The sequence below is a fragment of the Acipenser ruthenus genome, chromosome 37, assembly GCF_902713425.1.
Source record: "Acipenser ruthenus chromosome 37, fAciRut3.2 maternal haplotype, whole genome shotgun sequence".
Lineage (NCBI taxonomy): Eukaryota > Metazoa > Chordata > Actinopteri > Acipenseriformes > Acipenseridae > Acipenser > Acipenser ruthenus.
The window spans coordinates 5090164-5110959 of record NC_081225.1 but is presented as its reverse complement, the minus strand read 5'-3'; the positions used below and the strand labels follow the sequence as shown (position 1 = coordinate 5110959).

At 41.0% G+C, this 20796-nt stretch overlaps 1 protein-coding gene across 3 annotated transcripts in view; it reads right to left on the bottom strand.

Annotated features, from left to right (window-relative positions):
- Positions 1 to 118: 118 nt before the first annotated feature.
- LOC117970911 (inactive carboxypeptidase-like protein X2) overlaps positions 119 to 20796 on the bottom strand; it is a 70717-nt gene continuing 50039 nt past the window's right edge. For all 3 annotated transcript variants that reach the window (XM_059008758.1, XM_059008761.1, XM_059008759.1), the window contains exons 12-21: positions 18153 to 18237; positions 16665 to 16809; positions 15992 to 16080; positions 13416 to 13539; positions 13059 to 13255; positions 12284 to 12463; positions 10868 to 11228; positions 7735 to 7874; positions 1586 to 1685; positions 119 to 1166 (exon numbers count right to left, since the gene is read on the bottom strand). In XM_059008758.1, coding sequence (XP_058864741.1) covers positions 535 to 1166; positions 1586 to 1685; positions 7735 to 7874; positions 10868 to 11228; positions 12284 to 12463; positions 13059 to 13255; positions 13416 to 13539; positions 15992 to 16080; positions 16665 to 16809; positions 18153 to 18237 — 2053 coding nt within the window. In that variant the 3' untranslated portion in view covers positions 119 to 534. The remainder of the gene's footprint in view (positions 1167 to 1585; positions 1686 to 7734; positions 7875 to 10867; positions 11229 to 12283; positions 12464 to 13058; positions 13256 to 13415; positions 13540 to 15991; positions 16081 to 16664; positions 16810 to 18152; positions 18238 to 20796) is intronic.

The following is a 20796-nucleotide window of genomic DNA, read 5'->3' as shown; positions in this document are numbered from 1 at the left end:
CCTTACGGGGAGCCACTCAGGGCGGTCAGAGGCTATTCAAGGCTGGTGAGGGAAGCCATTGACCTGCAAAAGGGAGATACAGCTGCAGAGGTTGATGAGAAAGAAACTTAAGACACTCTTGTAAAAAGATAAACCATGTATTTTGTTACAGTCAAATAACAATTATCCAAACTATCTGGAACCAGGATTACTGTAATACAGTATTGTTAAACAAGATCAGAGAAACAATAGCATTTATATGTTTAGATATCTGTCTATTTTCTGTTTGTGTATACGACAGAAGGATTCCAACCACTGCACTGTACGCCCCGCCCCCCCAATCCAGAGATACTGTAAAGCATGCTTAAGGAATGGTTCAGCACATCATGTAACAAAGCAACCAGCAGACACGGTTCAGCACATCATGTAACAAGCAACCAGCAGACATGGTTCAGCACATCATGTAACAAGCAACCAGCAGACACCTGTAAATCAGGACCCTAATATTTATATGCCCATCTCTAAAGTGGCCCGGACAGTTATTAAAAAAAGTTGTTAATAATCGTCCTCCTTGTACCCAAAAGGATAATTCTGCTCTGTGGGTTCAGGATAATCCTCTTGTTTATATTTGAAATGGTAATTCTGCTCAGTGGGTTCAGGATAATCCTCTTGTTTATATTCGAAATGGTAATTCTGCTCAGTGGGTTCCGGATAATCATCCTCTTTATAAGCGAAAGGGTAGTCCGGCTCCGTGGTTGTTTCGATGAAGGGCAGAGTGGTGGGAGGGAGTGTGGTGGTTGTGGGTGGCAGGGTGGTGGGAGGGAGGGTGGTGGTGGTGGTGGCATTGGCTAGCAGTTTTTGCTGGCGTAGCCGTCGCAATCTCATCATGCGCAGACGCTGCAAACGCATCCTACGGGCTCTGGGACCCAGCCTTATCACTCCATTGCCTTTCCCTTTCCCGTTCCTGATGCTGTTCCCATTCAACAGTCGGATCGGTCTCCCGCTGTTCAGCGCCATGATCTCATGGATACGTTTCCAGTTCGATTTGGCCAGGACGAAGTTGCAGGGGCTGGCACCGATCTCATAGCCCACCACACACACCTTGGTGCTGGAGGAGAAGGTCTCGGCTCGCACAGTCACCCGGTACTCACCCGGGTTCAGCAAACGCCAGTAGTCTCCGTTGGTGGCTGAGAACGAGAGTGGCACAGATTATTTAAATCTTCAAATAGCCCTTCATTCATTTTAATACCATTTATCCAAAATTTAAAACACAAAAGGTTCAGATTCAATGAAAAAGCAATGTTGCTTTTGGAGCAGCGTTATGGCGCTATTAACGATGTTCACACAAAAGTTAAACCGTTGCCACATTTTGCTACCTACCTGAAAAAGGAACAATTAGTTACAAGAGACTGAACAATGTAATCCGATTACACAAACTGGTTACATGTAATGTGTTACTCCCCAACCCGGCCCCAAGTCAAGGAGAGAAATGCTTGGCTAATCATTAATATAACTGAAAGACGTTTGTATTTGGACTCTGGAGGGTTGAAAGGCTGTTGTCGTGGTGCAGCAGTGGGGTCTGGGTTAATGGAGTGCAGGTCCTTGCCTGTTTTAACATCATGGTTGACTCCATCCACAGAGACGGTGGCGTTAGCAATTGCGTTGCCTTCCCGGTCAGTCACCACCCCCTTGATCCCACGATGGACCTGCGAGAGAGCAGCAAGCAGGGTTTCAGTGCCTGAACAGCTAAAACCTCACATGGCATTCAGCCCTAAAGCCGTACAAAACACTATATATTAATATTATTATTAGAGGCTGACAAGAGTAGAAAATCCAGAACTGGGTACCTGCCGTGAAAAATACCCGGAAAAAAAAAATGTTTATGTTTTAAGTGCACGATACATATTTAAGTACTACATAGTACACATAGTAGTCCCTTCAGATCTGTAGACTTGTGTAACATTTTTCAGTCTTGGAAACATCGAAATAGTAATAATAATAAAAAAAATCTGTTTGAATACAGTTATTAATCTTAAATGCAGATCATGCTGCGGGATTCTTTGCAACATCTATTGTCCATATTCCGCTGTTGTTGTTAACATGGCCTCCAAGCACAGCATTTTGTGGAATTTATTTACCAAAGCAGGAGAAAATGGAATTTGCAAACTCTGCCAAGGAAATATTCTATTCAAAAGAGGAAGCACTAACACACTTAATGTGCTCCACAAATATTTTTTATTTAACCCAAAACAAAATAGGTAAACATTTCGTAAGTGTGTGAGTAATGTTTTTCTCATACTGATTTAATTTTGTACTTTGCACCTTATGCATTTTGGAGTGTGTGTGCTTTTTCTTATATAATCTACTACAAAATGTTTATGATTTTCATTCTGTTTTCTGGGATGCACCAATACTTTATTTGTTTATTTATTTTCTTTATAAATAAAGGCTATTTATTTGATCTTTATGGGTAAGAAACTATATCTGTGCAATAACTGTAGATAAAGCATTCCGTACTGGAAGACACATGGTTATTATTATTAATGGATCACAGAGTTTTCAGTGACATAAACCCAACAGGATGTTATGTTGTTTTCTTTCCGATTTAGTTGTTGTGAAGACTAGTCGCCGCAGTTATTATTATTTATTGAGGTGTACACCGCTGTGTTCTTGTTTTCTGTAAAACATTGATATCCTGACAGTTAAGAAAAGGCTTAATGCAAAGCTTGTTTTAACGTTGTCTTTATTATGCTGGGCAGAGACCCGCGCTTACAACTGCATTGTCATATTTTCTACATTTTCTTTAAATTCTCAAATTAATAATCGATACCCGGGTAGTAAAAAGAGACCTGGGTCGGGTAATTTAAAACCGGAGAGACTACGAACAGCTAAGTAACACGTTACTTACATCTGCATAGTTTTGCTTGTGTAATTACACTAGTTAAGGCGAATTGTTATGTGATTTTAGTAATTGCTATTTACACATATTGTGCACTCCGCCTGTTGTTTTGCAGTCATGCAGCGGCCTAGTTCCCCGCGTGAAGCCGGCAGCTCCAGTCGCCCCTTCCTTGGGATCAAACAACCTTAAAATGGCTGCATCGTTCTCTCTCTCAGGCTGCTAACTTCAATTTGAAGTTTAAAATTAAGTTTAATTTTTTATTACAAAAGTCATACAGTTTGAACTGTAATCATGGTATTACTGTTTTGTGTGAGTTTGTTTCTCTTCTGTGTTTTTTTCTTTTTTTTTTTTTTTCAGAAACACGAACGCAACTGCTGGACTCGATAGGCTTGCGTTGCCCAGTGTGTACTTCGGGTTACATTTTAAAAAGAACTACGATTAATCTCTCCACAGCATCTTTGTGCCACACTATTCTGCTTGCAGAAACATTGAGAAGGTTGTTAGGGCACTGACAGCAGGCTTCCCTCAGTATTAGGACTGTGTCAGTTTGCCTGAAGCTAATAGACGGGCACCCCTATATATTGCTTCTACGGGAACTGTGGGTAAACAGATCTACCCCGTTCCTGACCCGGTACATGTACCGAACAGCGAGCGAGGTTATCTCACCGGTTCTGTACCATGGGCACCATGCCATGTGTACCATACCGTACTGTACCTGGGCACCGTACAGGGGTTCACCCTGGTTCAAGTCACCATGATAAGGTACTGTATTGTACCAAACTGGAACTAAGGCTCCAAACCAGTACTAAACCAACACAGGCCCGTCCCGGTTCTACACGGTTCAACCTTGGTGCATCAACATTCAATCTCGGTTAAAAAAGTAGCCTTAAACAGTGGTACCATCCCTGGTCCAGTAACAGCGGACTTGGTCTTAATCTTGGCTCGCCCTGTTTCAATCATAAGCGGCGTTGCTGCTTGCGCTGTCTGAGACAGCTTATTCTGTGGTTACAAGTACTGTATACTGTACCTGTTACAGTAAGTACAATATAGTAGCTGCAGCTGCTTGCTGTGCCAGCCTTTTACTCCTGTGACCTGTGCAAGACCGGTCTCCCAATGGAAGACAAGGAAGGTGCGCTGCCTGTTTGGGTCCAGAGCATGTGAACGAGGCATTCACAGACTATAGCTCCTGTGAGTTGAGAAATAGGCTTCACCTGGAGGTGTTGAACCTTATTTGGCAGTGGTGCAGGAGAGCAGAGATAGACCTCTTTGCCTTGCAGGAATCTACCCATTATCCCCTCTGGTTCTCCATAACAGGAGCCGGGGACCCGCTGGCGATAGAGGCCTTGGCGTACCAGTGGCCGAGGCAGCTGCTATATGCTTTCCAACAGCTCGCCATGATCCTGCTGTGTTTGGAGAAAATCAGTCAGGACCGGGCCAGGGTGCTATTAGTAAGAATCATAAGAACATAAGAAAGTTTACAAACTAGTGGAGGCCATTCGGCCCATCTTGCTCATGTGGTTGTTAGTAGCTTATTGATCCCAGCATCACATCAAGCAGCTTCTTGAAGGATCCCAGGGTGTCAGCTTCAACAACATTACTGGGGAGTTGGTTCCAGACTCCCACAATTATCTGTGTAAAAAAGTGCCTGCCTCTCCATTTGTGACCCCTGGTCCGTGTTTCTTTTTTCAGGTCGAAAAAGTCCCTTGGGTCGACATTGTCTATACCTTTTAGAATTTTAAATGCTTGAATCAGATCGCTGCGTAGTCTCCTTTGTTCAAGACTGAATAGATTAAATTATTTTAGCCTGTCTGCATATGACATGCCTTTTAAACCCGGGATAATTCTGGTTGCTCTTCTTTGCACTCTTTCTAGAGCAGCAATATTCTTTTTGTAGCGAGGTGACCAGAACTGAACACAATATTCTAGATGAGGTCTTACTAATGCATTGTAAAGTTTTAACATGACTTAAATTCAGCACTTTTCACTATATATCCGAGCATTTTGTTGGCCATTTTTTATAGCTTCCCCACTAGATGAAGACATTTCTGAGTCAACATAAACTCCTAGATCTTTTTCATAGACTCCTTCTTCAATTTCAGTATCTCCCATATAGTATTTGTAATGTACATTTGTATTGCTTGTGTGCATGAATCCTCCAATTGAGCCCTTGCATTCAGCTGAGCTGACATTTTTATCGCTTAACGCGTCTGTCTTGCTTGCAATCACGTCCGCTAGCGGGTTGGTGAGATGCAAGCATTTCTGATTGCGAAAGCCTGCTTAATTTTTGCAGAAGCCAGGACTAAGGTTACGCTTCGTACCAATCCTGCTTTTTTTGCCGAAGACATTTTGTGCAAGGCACTGTGGAATTGGAGGACTTCCATCCACCTCTGACAGGGAGCGAGCAGCTCCATATGCTCTGCCCTGTGCGGGCACTAGCGTATTATGTGGAAAGAACACAGTTGGAGGCAGTCTGAACAATGTTTTGTCTGTTATGGGTCCCATGGTAAAGCCCTGTCTTAGCAGAAGAATCTAAATGGATCACAGACACAGTCAAGACTGCCTATGAGCGAGCCAACTTTCCTCCTCCAGAAAAGCTCACTGCCCATTCCACCAGGGGCATGGCAACTTCATGGGCTTTGTTCCAGGGTGCATCTGTCAAGGACATTTGCAGTGCAGCGGTGTGGGCTACTCCCCATACTTTTACAAGATTCTATCGACAGAATGTTGTGGATCCTCAAAACCCTGGCTTTGGAACGAGAGTGTTAAGGGTGGCTTCAGGGTCTACCCTTACAGCATAAACATAGAGGTGAGTTCTCCCTCAATTTTCTAGCCCTAGTTCTGGGGTTTCTGTATGGTAACATGCAAGGTAGCCTTGGCTTAGCCTTGTGGCATTCTAGTTGGTCTGCAATATTGCCTTGCGACAGCTATGCATTAATGGTTACATTTCGTACTTGATAGGGAACGTTAGGTTAGGTCAGTCCCTGACCACCTTTCGGCGCCTCCTGAAGACACACCTGTTCAGACGGCATCTGTAAACCTCACAACTCTCAACTATACTGGACTATATGACACCTAACTGTAGCAGTACTGGCATCATCTTGTATTTGCACTTAACTGCTCCACACATTGCTGTATTCTACTACTGCTCTCAATCATAATTATACTTTCTGTATCTTGTACTTGATATTAACCATATTGACATTTTTTTTTGTAATTGTTCTTAATTAAAATCATTCTTATCCACTTATTGTACTTGCTCTTAATGGAATTTACTCTCAACCAGGCTTGCTACTTTCCGATATTAATCAGTAAAGCTTGTTAAACGTCGAATTCATAAAAAATTTGAGTTTGACTGAAATAAATGTATATAGGATAAACGTCTGTAAAACCAGTCGCTATTTTTTATTACCAAAAATAATCATTTAGAAATCCTCTCTAGTTTGTGTAGTTTTTATACTTGCTGTCTGTCCCGTCTCCGTTCCACTCTGAATGGCTGGGCGTCGTTAGTACTGTGGTTTCACTGTCACCGTCATTTCACCCTGTTCTGACACATCTCGTTGACTGAAACAGCGCTAGAATGCTCTCATTCATTTAAATGACTGTCAATCATCAAGACCTGCACTGACTGTGCACTTTCATTTGCCAGCTACAGCACCTGTCATTCAAAGCGCCTACTTTGAAATTAGCAGATTAAGGTGTAGGTAAGCTTTTGCTATAGGTATACGGTGACAGTTATTAGTTTGATTTGAAAATGAGGTGCAATGACAAAGCGGGCCCGTCTGCCTTGCCTTCCAGTGACTCTGAGTCCAGCTGTGCTGAAGCAGGAGAGGGGGAGCTCAGACTCTGAATAATAAGTGCAAGTTAGTTTTGTTGCATGTTGAATATGATAAAGGGGGTTCGCTAAATGAGACTTTTAAGCTTTTTTTAACATAAAGATCGAAAAAAACAGTTAATTCTTTCTAAAATAAACGTTGATGTTAATCATCGATTTTGGCAAAAAAATACAAATCGAATAATAGCAAGCCAACTTATATCCAAATATTTGTAAGTTTAACTGCTCTTAGTCGTAATCACTCTCAAACGCAATTATTTACTGTCATTTTTATTTTCTCTCATTTGAACTTGCTCTTACTTACTACTGATATTATTGTATTCTGTAACTGCTGTTATCTGTAATGTGACACTTTGTAATGTGATATTTAACTGTAAGTCACCCTGGATAAGGGCATCTGCTAAGAAATAAATAAATAAATAATAATAATAATAATAGCCCTGGTTCCCTGAAATAGAAATGTAACCATTAACCTTCAAGGTCGCTGCATCCATGATTGCAGCAGTCTTGAAGGAAGAATTATGACGAGCAGTCTTTGTTATATCTATTCAGGTTACAGGGTATTTATGAGATAAATACCCATACGTTAATGGTTACATTTATATTTCAGGGAACCAGGGTTATGGTACTAGCCTAACTTTTTGTTGTTGTTTTACTGTTCCATAACCCTTTCATGACAATCTTTCTGAGTTGTTCTTTTGCAATTGCTCGAATCTTGAGTATTTTTGTTAAGGTGCTTTATCTTATCAGCTGGGGTCACATATCCCAGTTTACCACATTGGATAGTCCAGGATTTGTGCTAATCGGGTTCTGAAACCAGCTGTAAGAGTTCAGGAACTACTCTCCAGGTCTAGTTACCTGCCTTGGATAGCTGTAATGTCAGCATTGTTGCCCCCCTAGACTCACACTTAGTAGGACAGTCTTTTCCAAAGGGCATCTGTATGCCCTCAGTCAGGATGCCTATTGTTATGACATGACTGAGTTTGGGAGCCCTAAAGGAGGCAGAGAATCTCCGCCTGGTTACCTGCTCCATGAACATCAGGAGTGCCTCCCGGTTGTTCTCCCATTCCTGCGGCAGCTCGCTCTCGTGAGGGAACTTGTCACAGCCCACAAAGATGGACAGTTCAAAGCAGTTGGTGTGCAGATAGCTGAAGTCATTCATACCTACATTCAAAGAAAAGCACGAATGAAAGTGCTGCTGAACAGACTGTCGGGTTTAAAGCACAGTGCATCACTTTCCCCAGCCTTCTGCTTTGTTGTACATATTCTTGCAATATCTTTTTCAACATAATTGCAATTGTTTTGATATTTTTATTAACATCACTGGTCATAACTCAGTTTTTACAGTTATTTTTGTTTCACAGCGTCCCGTAAAAATGTCGCCTTAATTAAAAACACTGGCTGCTAAAATCCAAGCAGTTAAATCAGAACTCCTCTCCCAAAGTTCAACATTTTGATTGGTTCATCTGCCATACTTGCTCACTCCGGCACAGCTAGGGAAAGTAATGTGTTGTGTTTTAAACCCTACAGCTTGTTCAGTAACACTTTCAAACTCTTCAAATAGAATTGCTTTAAACATGTATTAACCTTCAAGTAACTGGCATTCTCAGTGACCACAGTCTATTATCCAAAATAATTAGAGCTGTTTGTAAAACCAATGTGTTTACAACTGTCAAGAAACCTCCATCAAGACTGTAATTACAATCCAACTCCAGTTACTTTCAATATAATGCACTGAACTAATTCTATACATAGCTGTTTACCAAATTGTCATTGGCTCCATTTTTTTTTACGGAAAGAAAAAACAGAGATAAACAACTGAAACATGTAATACATGTACATGTAAACGGTTTTCAGTAGTTTATTCATTTGGGAACTGTAATTGTCTTTCTTTTGAGAAAAAAAAAGAGGATTTTAAGTTAATAACCGAGAATTTTTAGCCCAATATGTAGTGTTTCTCAGGCTGAAGACACTTTATTTTGAAACGTTTCTTTTAATATTACTGATTTAATAACATAAAGAGAGGACTGGTTGGCACATTTTCTCTCAAAGCATTGCACAAGACATGACTGTACCAGGGGGTTGTTCTGAGAACAAGAGGTCAAATTCAAGTTCTGTTAATTAAGGTTTTACAGTAAAAATAGCATGGCATTAAAATTCACATATTAGGGTTAGCAATACGAAACCAGTTATCCACAGTAACAGAAGTTTTGCTTTGGGTTTAAAATGTTAAACAAATTGTGATTAAACCTTGATAACATTGTATGAAGTACAGAAAGATACAGCACTGCCACCAGGTGACTACCTTGTACTTTTAACAGTCTTGTCATGGTACAGTAAATTCGTTATTTAAACTTAGAGGGTAAAAGTTTTGAATGCTAACCAACATTTTAAAAAGGACAAGGGATATAAAATAGGTTGCCTGTGTGGGTTTTGCCCAAATTAAATGAAGAATTTTAAAATGTTGGTTTACCACTCTAAATTAAAGGAAAGCAAGACCACAGCTTTTGTAGTAAAACTAAAATAAACTGAGTCAAGTAAATTAACACCTGAAGGAGGCACGAGCTGAACAGTTTGTCTACTTGACTTAGTTTCTTATGGTTTTACCACATCTTCCCTGCAGTTTGATGAGTGAGCGGCAGGGGATGCAAAAATGATTTGATGCATCGGTATTAGTCATCCGTACTTCAATTTCCTGCCACTTCGATTACATAGTGTTGAATCGGTGCATACAATTTGAGCCCAGTTTGAAGTCTCCCATTGCCAGTTTGCATTAAACATTAATGATGTGCTAGTGCTAGTACGGTAGGTAGCTAACGTTAGCGCATTGCTGGGATACAAACCTTTTTTTGCTTCTGGATTGCTTCAGTTAAAAAAAGGTTTTTTTATTTTTTTTTATTTGGAATTGGCAATTATTTTACCCCCAATTATCTCCCAATTTGGAATGCCCAATTATTCAACCCAGCGCACCGCTGCAACCCCCGCACTAACTCAGACGAGACGAATATGAGCACTCGCATCCTCCGAAACATGTGCCGTCAGCCACCCGCTTTTTTTCGCACTGCAAGCCCGCCGTGAAGCCATTGCAGAACTACAGTGAGGAGGAGGCTGTGTGGTCCAGTAGTTAAAGAAAAGGGCTTTTAAACACGAGGTCCCCAGTTCAAATCCCACCTCAGCCACTGTCTCATTGTGTGACCCTGAGCAAGTCACTTAACCTCCTTGTGCTCTTTCTTTCGGGTGAGACGTAATTGTAAGTGACTCTGCATCTGATGCATAGTTCACATACCCTAGTCTCTGTAAGTCGCCTTGGATAAAGGCGTCTGCTAAATAAACAAATAATAATAATAATAATAATAATAATAATACAACGTTGGAATTGCACACAGGGGTCGCTTGTGTGTGGTGAGCCAAGGACTCCCCAGCCGACCTAAACCCTCCCCATCTGAGCAGTGCCTGGCCAATTGCGCGCTGCCCCCTGGGAACAGTGGCCTAGCCTGGATTCGAACTGCCAATCTCCAAGCTATAGGGCACATTCTGCGCTCTGGGCGGAGTGCCTTTACCAGATGCGCCACTCGGAAGCCCCCTGAAAATATTTTATTTACATTTTCCCGGTTTTAAAAATTAAAGCTATAGAATTATTTTATTTATAAAATGGAAAAATCGGACAGGATGATTGGTAATTTTTAGGGAAAAGGAAACGGAGGACGGAAAAGCGATGGCAATCGCTTTGGCAATTTATTGGATTTTGTGTAGAGGGTAAATACTTTGACACAATGTTAACAGTAATGTTAATTAATAAACATATTTCAAATGTAATATAGATTTTTGTAATTATTATTATTATTATTATTATTATTATTATTATTATAGTAGTAGTATAACAAAGTCTTAAAGGGACACATGGTGCTGATGCACACTTTCTTTTAACTGAAGTCAAATCCTTCAGATTTTTTTTCTTTGACTCAAGTGTTCTAATTTGAATGTAAGTTGTGCTTTGCCATTTAACTATTAAGCACAGCAGTTATCTTCTGAGAAAAATCTTAATATTTGTTCTTGATTTTGAAAAAAAAAGTTGTTGATGCATCGATTATTGTCGATTTAAATGCGTATGTGACAATCGATTATGAAGTTAGGTTGTCGATTGCACCACTACTTACTGCCGATGGTGGGTTTCCAGGCTCCCCCGTTGAGGATGCCCAGCCCCCCTGTGAGGTCGTCCGTGTGGCAGGCCCCTCGGTAGGTCTCGGTCATGGTTAGGTGGGAGGAGGCGAAGGAGATGGCCAGCCAGCGGAATACTGAGTCGTCCGGAGTCTCCCGGAGCGAGAGGTTCTCGTACTGCCCCCCCTCCTCCTCCTCCTCATCGTGCTGCCTCTCGCGTCGAGACCCCGGTGAGCCTACAGACGGACGCACCATGTTGAAGGGGTAGGTCACCAGTTGCTCTCCCCCGTGGATATTCGCCCCCAGCACGAACGGGGTCTTTTCCATCCAAGAAATGATGGCTCGCGTCTCCACGGCAACCTGCCAGGGCACATAATCCCATCAAACTGGTCAGAATACATTGGGATTATTAACAGCCATAGTCACAGCAGAACACACTTGGATTATTAACAGCCATAGTCACAGCAGAATTCGTGAGAAGTTGGTTTGGTCGCAGTTCAATCCTCCATATAAGTTTTAAGAATAGTAAATTAAAAATCTGTTCGCTGACTTCTATAAGGCGCTTTCTAGTTTTGGCGCAGGGTACCGACAGCACAACAGTCAGAACATGAGGAGAGCTGGAACCAGTAGGCAGCACGCTCTTCAGGGATTTTATTTGCGATTACAAAGTTATATGTCGTACATTTTATAATTAGTCTTAAAAAGCAACAATACTTACCCTTTAACAATTGCTGTTCTGAGGATACCTAATCATTTAGTACCACCAATTCAAATGTAAATCTCTTGTTTCTTTAAATATGATTTTTAATATAGGCGAATGTTCATGAGGATTTTTATAGCATGAATCAGAGTAAGACATTTTTCTTTGTAAATCAGTTCAGGTTATTAGCTCCAGCTGCACCCTGTTTTTCCAGAGGCAAGGCTGGAATTATCATATCAGTAAAACCACATGGCTTGTTCCAAAATGCTTCTATGTTTACAGACTCGGTGTGGAAAAAACGCAATTGAATCTCAGAAGTGCTGATGCTTTTTTCTTTAGTATCATCCATTACACTGCTTGGAACTGCTTGTTTTAACTACCTTGGCACTGCAGTAACTCATGAGGGAGCTGGGTGACACAGCAGGCCCTGATAACACCGATTGTAAACAGCTTTTATAGATAAAACATGCTTTTTTGGTGGGATAACACACAATAATAATGGTAAGTGACTTATTTTAATTCGGACCTTAATGTGTGTGTGTATATATATATATATATATATATATATATATATATATATATATATATATATATATATATATATATACACAAAAAAGTAAAGCAAGGTGGATTTTCTGTCAAAGAGTATAACAAATAGGTGGCGAGGGTTGGTTCCTTTTAGACCCCTACCGTTCCCATTGGCAGTCTGACTCACCGAGGCGTTCTCTGATAGGAAGTTGTCTGGGATAGGGATGTGGTGATTGGGCACAATGCGGGGGACCCACCCCCTTTCCTCCGCGCCCCACAGGATGGTGTTAAGATCGGGGAAGTTCTCAAAGATGTCATAGCCTTCCTCTGTCCAGTGGCCCAGTGCCCAGTTACCCAGCTCGGACCCCTGAAAACAGGAAGTAAAATAAACTACCAGGGAGCTGACAGTGGGAATTTGTTCTGTAGTTTGTGTTTTCCTCCCCTTAACTGTACCCTGCAAAGAGGATATTGTGGAGGCAGTCATTACATAGGTCACGCTTCACACAATATTGCATATATCTAGAGAACCACTTATCCAATTGTCATGAAACGTGATAGTTACATTATGTATCATAAGTTAAGTATCAGATTCTGGGGATATACAATACTGACACAAAGTATGTAAACAACAAGTGATGTACAGCAAGATAAGTGGTGCCTATTTTCCTCACTTGGTGCCTTTACTTACCAAATACTGTACCTTGGTATCTCTGAATTGATAATCGTCTCCTCTTAAAAATATTCAAAATATCTTAATAATATTCATCTCATAAGTATAATAGTCCCCAGTGTTCTACTTTTTCTTAGAAAGCTGTAAAACTGGGGGTGGTGCGTTTATTACCAGATAATTTCACTCAGATTACTTGCTCACTAAATATTTTGCTATCTCTGAATAATTGTCACACATATGTTGTAATCAAATTACAAGCTACTATCTTAGATAAAGCTGAAAGGCTACAGACCATCTCATAGGCAAGCTCGTAGGCGTCAGGGTTGAAGGAGGGTACCAAGTGGATGCGCGTTTCCTCCACTAGACGGCGCACTCGCGGGTTGTCGTCATTGTATTCCTTACACATGAACTGCATTAGCAAGAGCAGCAGCTCCCGCCCCAGCACCTCATTGCCATGGAGACCGGCTGTGTACCGGAACTCCGGCTCGCCTGTCAGGGAGGAATAATACATATCAATCATAAACACATATCAAAGCAATGAAAGAGATTTTGTCAGAGGCACAACTCAGGAGACAGTGAGGGTAACTCAGTTAAGTTAAGTAATGATGCCTGAGCTGGTACAGGGCTCAGCCTGTGGTCCTGTCGGTACCTGTCTCGTGTTCTCCAGGGTTGTCTGAGATCTCCATGGCGTACAGCTTCAGCCCCTGGGAGCTCTTGCCGATGTTGTAGATGCGTGTGATGGAGGGGCACTCCTCATTGATCACCTTCATCATCTTGGGGACAAATTCAAAGAGACGGGGTGGAACATTTATTTTACCCAGCACGTGAAATGCCAGATTTGAACATCAACCCACTGCTGCAACACATGTGAAGTACAAGGAGCTAACCAAACAATTCCAGTGAATCTAACATGTATAACCAACCCTTTGTAGTTCTGACATTTTCCTATATGAAAGATGCACACATTATATTAAACGCTGGCAAATGCCTTTCACAATGTTTCAAATGCTGCACTTTTCGTCATGAAGGAATCAGTCGACTTTAAAAAAGAAGCATCTGGGGATTCAAGTTCTTGTTTATTTGTTATACTACATCTTGATATAATATATATATATATATATATATATATATATATATATATATATATATATATATATATATATATGTGTGTGTGTGTGTGGTATTGTGTTGGAAAATAGATCTATCAGCTTGAGAATGAAGAGGGCACTGTTCCCAGAAAGCTCCTGATCTTAAAACCTTTTAAAGAAAAGGGTTATGTGCAGAATGTCCACTAGGGGATCAGGAGCCAGTTCTCTCTCATGCTTAACTAGCTGATTATTAGGAGCAGCTGAAGTCAAGCTGTCTCCAATTAAGCTAAATCAGGCAGAGATATAAGCTGTCTCTTTGTCAGTGCTCGGTGATCGCGAGTGAGAGAATGTGGAAGACTAAAGGCAAGTTAATTTTCAATGGTCTGTGAAAAGGAATATAATCCCTTACTACAGAAATTAACCCTGTGTTTAGTTACGGTTTGGTAACTGTTTTTTTGTTTGTTGGATAAGCGGCTTATCCGTTCCAACCGTAGTTTAGGAAAGCCTGTGTTTAGTTAGTGCTCTGTGGAGAGCTAGGCCTTTTCTTTACTGCCCTGTGAGGTGCTGTGGTTTTTTTTTTTTGTTTTCTTGTTTATTTCAAACCTGTTAGTAATAAACTGCCAGTCCTGCTTTGAAGACCACTTTCAGCTTCCAAGCGCTTTTATTCTGATTCCAACTTACCCTTCTAGCCACTGGGTTACAATATATATAGTGTGATAGATTGGGAGATATAAGTAATGGGTCATTATTATTATTTATTTCTTAGCAGACGCCCTTATCCAGGGCAACTTACAATTGTTACAAGATACAACATTATTTTTTACATACAATTACCCATTTATACAGTTGGGTTTTTACTGGAGCAATCTAGGTAAAGTACCTTGCCTAAGGGTACAGCAGCAGTGCCCCCCACCTGGAATTGAACCCACAACCCTCCGGTCAAGAGTCCAGACCCCTAACCACTACTCCACACTGCTGGGTCATGTTATTTTTGAAAAAAATATTTATTGGAGTGACCACTTCAGATAGAGATGTGGGAAAGGATATAGACTTATCACGGAAGAGAAAGAGAACTCTGTATCATTGAACTGTGACCCGGATCTGAAAGGTGGCTATCTTTGAAAGGGGCAGAGTGAGTTTGCACAGGGGAGAGTGAGTGAAGAGGTTTTGCAGTCAATAGTTGGAACACAAAGAATTGGTGTTTGGTCAAAAAGAGTCTTATAGTGGTCTTTGTAGAATTAATGAAATAAAGGTATGGTACACCAGAATCTTACGTAACTCCCCTTGTAGGTAAGGATACGCTGGTGGAGGTAATGGTGTCAGACTGGCGGTGAGACATTTCCACACAGACAGTTTAAAGTCTGCCACTGGGTGGTAGTGAAGATTTTGTGTTGCCTTAAACGTTAAAAATAAATATTGCCAGCAGCTGATGTACTGTAGTTGTGGACATTGTAATAATTTACACCATCTTGACCACCCTATCACAATATATATTGGGCAGCTGGCTCTTTGAGCTAAAATATATATATATATATATATATATATATATATATATATATATATATATATATATATTTTAAACTGTGTGCCATTTATTTCCTTACAAAAACTCCTGACTTGCCTTTCCAGTAACCCATTGCTGCATGACTGACTTGTGACACTGAAGCATTGAAATATCTGTACTTCGATTGATTATTTTTCTTCACTAATATCTACTGAATCTGCCTGTCCTCACCAGCAGCCTGATCAGTAGGGGTCTAATGAGATGAACTACCCCCAGTAGTGCTCTCCTTACCCCAATGCAGAGCTCCCTGTGGGCCCCCCAGCCAAGATCAGCAACTCAAGCGTGATTCGAACCACATTCATAGGACTCTCCCTGCACTCCATCCAATAGTGCCTTTACTATGAGATCTCCATTTTTGATACGACTATAACATATATTTAGCTTGCTGTTTTTATATTTTTTACCTTTTTAGTTTTTGTTTGTTTTCTCCTTTTCATTTCTATTCCTTAAACATATTTCAATTCTATTCATGATTTATTTACATTGAGAATATATTAAATTAGTAACAAGCAACTCTGATCATTAACTTAAGGAATCAAAAGTGTGTCTGAATTGGTAAACAGTTTCATCTACCTGTCTCATCTCTTTATAGTTGTGATGCCGGAAGTCCAAGTCGTCCAATGAAGTTACTTCATTCTGCCTGTACTGGTAGCTGTTTGGGGCTGAAATAATAAAACAAATTTGAATGTAAAGCAATGCAAAGTTTCAGGCAGTAAACTCTAAATACACCTGCAAATATGATCATTTCACTGACAGGAAAATCCTTGCAAACATATTACACCAGCAGTATATTACCTTGACTATCAGCTTCATAGAATCATTGCTTTTTTATATAATTACTACACAATTCCGTAACCATCGTAAAGGTGTCCTCCTGAGAGCAGATTTTCAAAGTTAAAAATGTTTGTGATTTATAGCAAACTTTTGTGATTTAAAATATAATATATTATTGTAAAATAGTTCCACACAATACTCTCACCCAAATGGCACGAGAAGACATTTATTATACAACAGAAGATATAATAACAAATTAACTTGTCTGGTAGCCTATTAAACGCCCTTATAAAAGTTTACCACAGTGATTGGTAAACTATGAATTTACTCTGGTTTGCCATATTTTTCAGTACACTTTATCATCCCTTACAATGCTTACTTAAGCTTTACCATCCTTGCCCTATCCTTTATTACACTTTGCTGTACCAGTCTATTACCCCTTCTTCCTCTCCCTGGGTATAGAAGCACTTACAGTACACCGGGCAGCCCAGGACCTCCAGGCGCATGCACAGGCTCCCGTTCCAGCTCTGAGGAAGGATTCGGATGTACCGAGCCACCACTGGCTCAACGAATTCTGAGATCACAGGCGTGTCCTTATCTACATTCCCGAAAAACAACTTCCCAGGGACAAGAGAGAAAGAGACATCTATAAACAAACCTGGACTTATGCCTTTCTGTCAGTCTAGGTCTCTAGTAACCCCTTAAGGATTGGGTCACAGTATTGGCTGTGATGGATGGTGGCAGGGCAGAAGCCCTGCACAGGGGATTAATGCTTTGTTTGGTTTTGTGTATTAAATTTACGTTTATTCATTATTGTCACTTCCTGCCGTGCAACTTGGGTGTTCAGTGGAGATGCACTGACAGCCAATTGATTGACAGGGGGCTCAGTCAAGGTTTGATTGATTGGCAGTCCCTGATTGGCTGGAGGGGCGTTTCTTGAGGCGCACCCGACCATAAAGGGAGGGGCTACGCTGAACACTCGCTCGCCTCCAAATCGCTTCCATGCGTCTGCTGTGTGCATCCAGGTCTGGCTGAAGGATCAGCATTCGGCTCAAGAGAGGGATCAGTGACGGTGTCGCCCAGTCTGAACCCTAAGATCATCGGAACTGTGTGGTCCAGTGGTTAAAGAAAAGGGCTTGTAACCAGGAGGTCCCCGGTTCAAATCCCACCTCAGCCACTGACTCATTGTGTGACCCTGAGCAAGTCACTTAACCTCCTTATGCTCCGTCTTTCGGGTGAGATGTAATTATAAGTGACTCTGCAGCTGATGCATAGTTCACACACCCTAGTCTCTGTAAGTCGCCTTGGATAAAGGCTTCTGCTAAATAAACAAATAATAATAATAACTGGTATGGCCATGTGTATACCCGGGATCACCAGAGCTGAGATTGGCAGGTAAGTGAACCAGGACGTGTGTGTGGATCCAGATACAGATCCCCAATTAGATAGTGCACGGCCCGATCTTTGCCAACTTTTATTTTTTTTAGCTGTGGTTTTTTAATGTGTTTTGTTTTAGGACATTCTTTTCACTGTCTGGTACCCTAGTGGCTGCCACCTACCACTGCACTGGAATTTAAATTGTGTAAATGTGAATAAATCTGCGTGCCAGCGTGGCAATGCCAATTTACTGTCTGTCCTTGCCCAGTGAATACCCCAAAACTACCCTTTTACAGATAGATATACTGTACTGTGTAATAATGGATTTATGAATGTAATTTTATTTTATTATTTTACTCTAGTTTTTCACTGTTTAGACTGTCCAGTCATGCTTCCCCCTGCAGTAAATCAGTACAAAAGCTCTGGCCAGTAGGGTCTCCTATAGCATGCTGAAGACCTTTTAGTCTCTCTAACCCGCTGAGCCACTGCTACTCTCCCTGTGGAATCCCTAGGTCATGCCTGAGCCAGGTGAGTCATTCAGGGACCCCTGAGAAATCTAATCTGGCTTTTACACCCTACTTACCCACTCTGCGTAGCCATCGTGGATCACAGTCCATGTGGTGCTGTCATTGCTGAAGGCCACAAAGTACGAGGTGACAAAATCGTTGCTGGAAGAACAAAAGAAAAAAATGTGTGTACATTGTCAGCTATCATACAAGACAGCATAGCAGTTCTCAATTTAAACACTATCTGTTATAAATAGTAAGTATGTCACCATTCTATGTCTGTGAATACAGAGCTATTGGTAACATAATCACTAGGACCTACAGCACATACAATGTATGCACATAAATACTGTAAATGTGACAAAGACTGTAGCAGGGTGAAGGTAAGAAGGTGGTGACGCTAAAGCATGGTTCTTTAATCTGTGCTCATTTTTCTGGAAAAAAAATGAATGGTCATAAAATATGTGCTCCAGTTGCCCGGGATACATGAATATTTCTATTATTTCCATATATTTTTGGAGAGGTTAGCTGCATAGTAACAGAAGTTGTGTGAAACAGAGAAGCTGTATTTGTAACTTGACTTGTGAACTGTGCTGTAGTGTGAACGATCGATTTTAGCTCCATGTTATTATATGGGTTTATTCCACCAGGTATAATATTTTACAAGACTGTATGCCAAAAGGAAATTCTCTTAAAACTACTTCTGGAAATAATGTGTACAGTCTGTTCCTGATGCTGTCATATTTAATCAAAATGCTATAAATCCTATCGACCGTGTGCCACCAATCCCGTTTAATTTACACATCACCAGAAGTATTAGGTAACATCCTGTATACTCTCCAATCGTTTTTACATTTTTCAAATTGCTTCCCACCTACCTCATCTTCATATTCTGATGTGTTTTTTCTATGTGCGAAGTTGGTGACAGTGAATGCAATAAGTTGTTAGAAATTGATAGATTAATTTGCTACACAAGGTAATGGTTGCGGGGACAAGCACTATTTACATTTATTGGATCCAAGGCTGACCCAAGCCCCAGTGCATTATTTGTCGGGAGGTTTTGTCAAACACAACTCTTAAACTTGCAAAATTGAGACACCATTTATCTACAAAGCATTCAGAATGTGAACTTTGTCATCAGCGCAAAATAACAACATTGCTTGTTGACCTGGTAGCAAAGATTCAAGCCCAGGAATTATATAACTACTTTCTACATGTACTTATACATATACACATAAAAAGTAGTTTCAAAATGCTGTTGTGAAAAAATGCTGGTCCGTGGGAAAAATCCAAACACCAAGGTGGTCCCTACATTGAAAAAAGTTGGGAACCACTGCACTAGAGCAATCGCCCCACGGGTCCTCACCAAGATGGGACATACATTAAGTATAGAGTCAGCTTGCAGCAGCCATCTTGGGAAGGACAATCATTCAGGTGTTTCGAGTTGCACATTCCACAAAGCTAGTGTTTTTCCATGGACACAATCAACTAGTGATTGGTCATGGAGGATTGCTGGGGATGTGGCTTGGACCATAAAGGTTAACTGTGCCTGGGGAGACAGACAGAGAAACACTGCCTGGAAAGACGTGACGTGGCGTGACGTGACGTGACGTCCTGACTTGTGCTTTAACCCTTTTTGGTCCTATGTCGGACCTGGTCTGACATCGCAATTTTCCCTTTCCCGTCCAATGTCGGACCCTGAAAAAGATGCAAAAAACAGGTCTCTATCGTTTTTTCTCTGGAAAAAGCCAAGAAAACCATTCAATGGCCGAGTGAGACCGATAGGAGCCGACAGAAGCTGAAAAAAAAGGGCGTATCTCATGAATACTGATACATATTCATCACATAGATAACACGGACATAAACAAACAAGATAGCTGCATCTGCATCCAGCGCTCAGAGAATATCACAGACATTTGCAGAGCTTTTTTTTAGATGTTATAGTAAGAAAATAACAACTTGGATCACATTATTGAGGAGTTTGGTAATAAAACAAGTGGTCAAGAGATGATTTATCGGTATATACTATTATTAAGAGGTATTTGAAAAATATAGAGAACAAGGGGTGGGGTGGGGCTGGAGATGCAGTACTGAGTGTCCTGTTGATATGCAGTGCCTTTTAAACCTGTTTAACTGTGAAAAAAAATACTTTTAAACAGCACGTCTAAAATAAACTGCGAGTGTGAAAATAAATTGGACCTGACACGCCTGAGATGCACTGAATAAATGGACCACTAAGCGGTAACCCAGGAGTCCAGGAAGTAGGAGAGTGTGGACGCTGGGAGTGGAGCTCTTCTGGACGGAGCAGAGAGCAGTGCCACGACGAGCCTACCAGGGAATGGGGCACTAGCACCTGAGTGAGACAGCAGCAGGAGGCGGACGTTTCCTTCCCACCAGGAGCGAACATTGTTGTGTGTGGAGGTGAACAGGACTGTGGGGTACCTTGTGTTGTGTTATCACGGATACCAAGTAAAACTTTGTTGCACCACACTCCAGCCAGGGACTCAGACACATGCCAGTATATACTCATAGATTATGATAAATCTTATCATAAGACCTTAGCAAGTTTCATTACAATTGGATAAGCAGTTCTAGATATTTGCTGACATAAGTATTGTCACCTCCACTATATTCGTATCACCGGTGATCATGACAGATCACTGAGCAACCATTATTAATAGAGTAATAAAAAGTTATATCATTGTGTTGCCATTGCTGGTA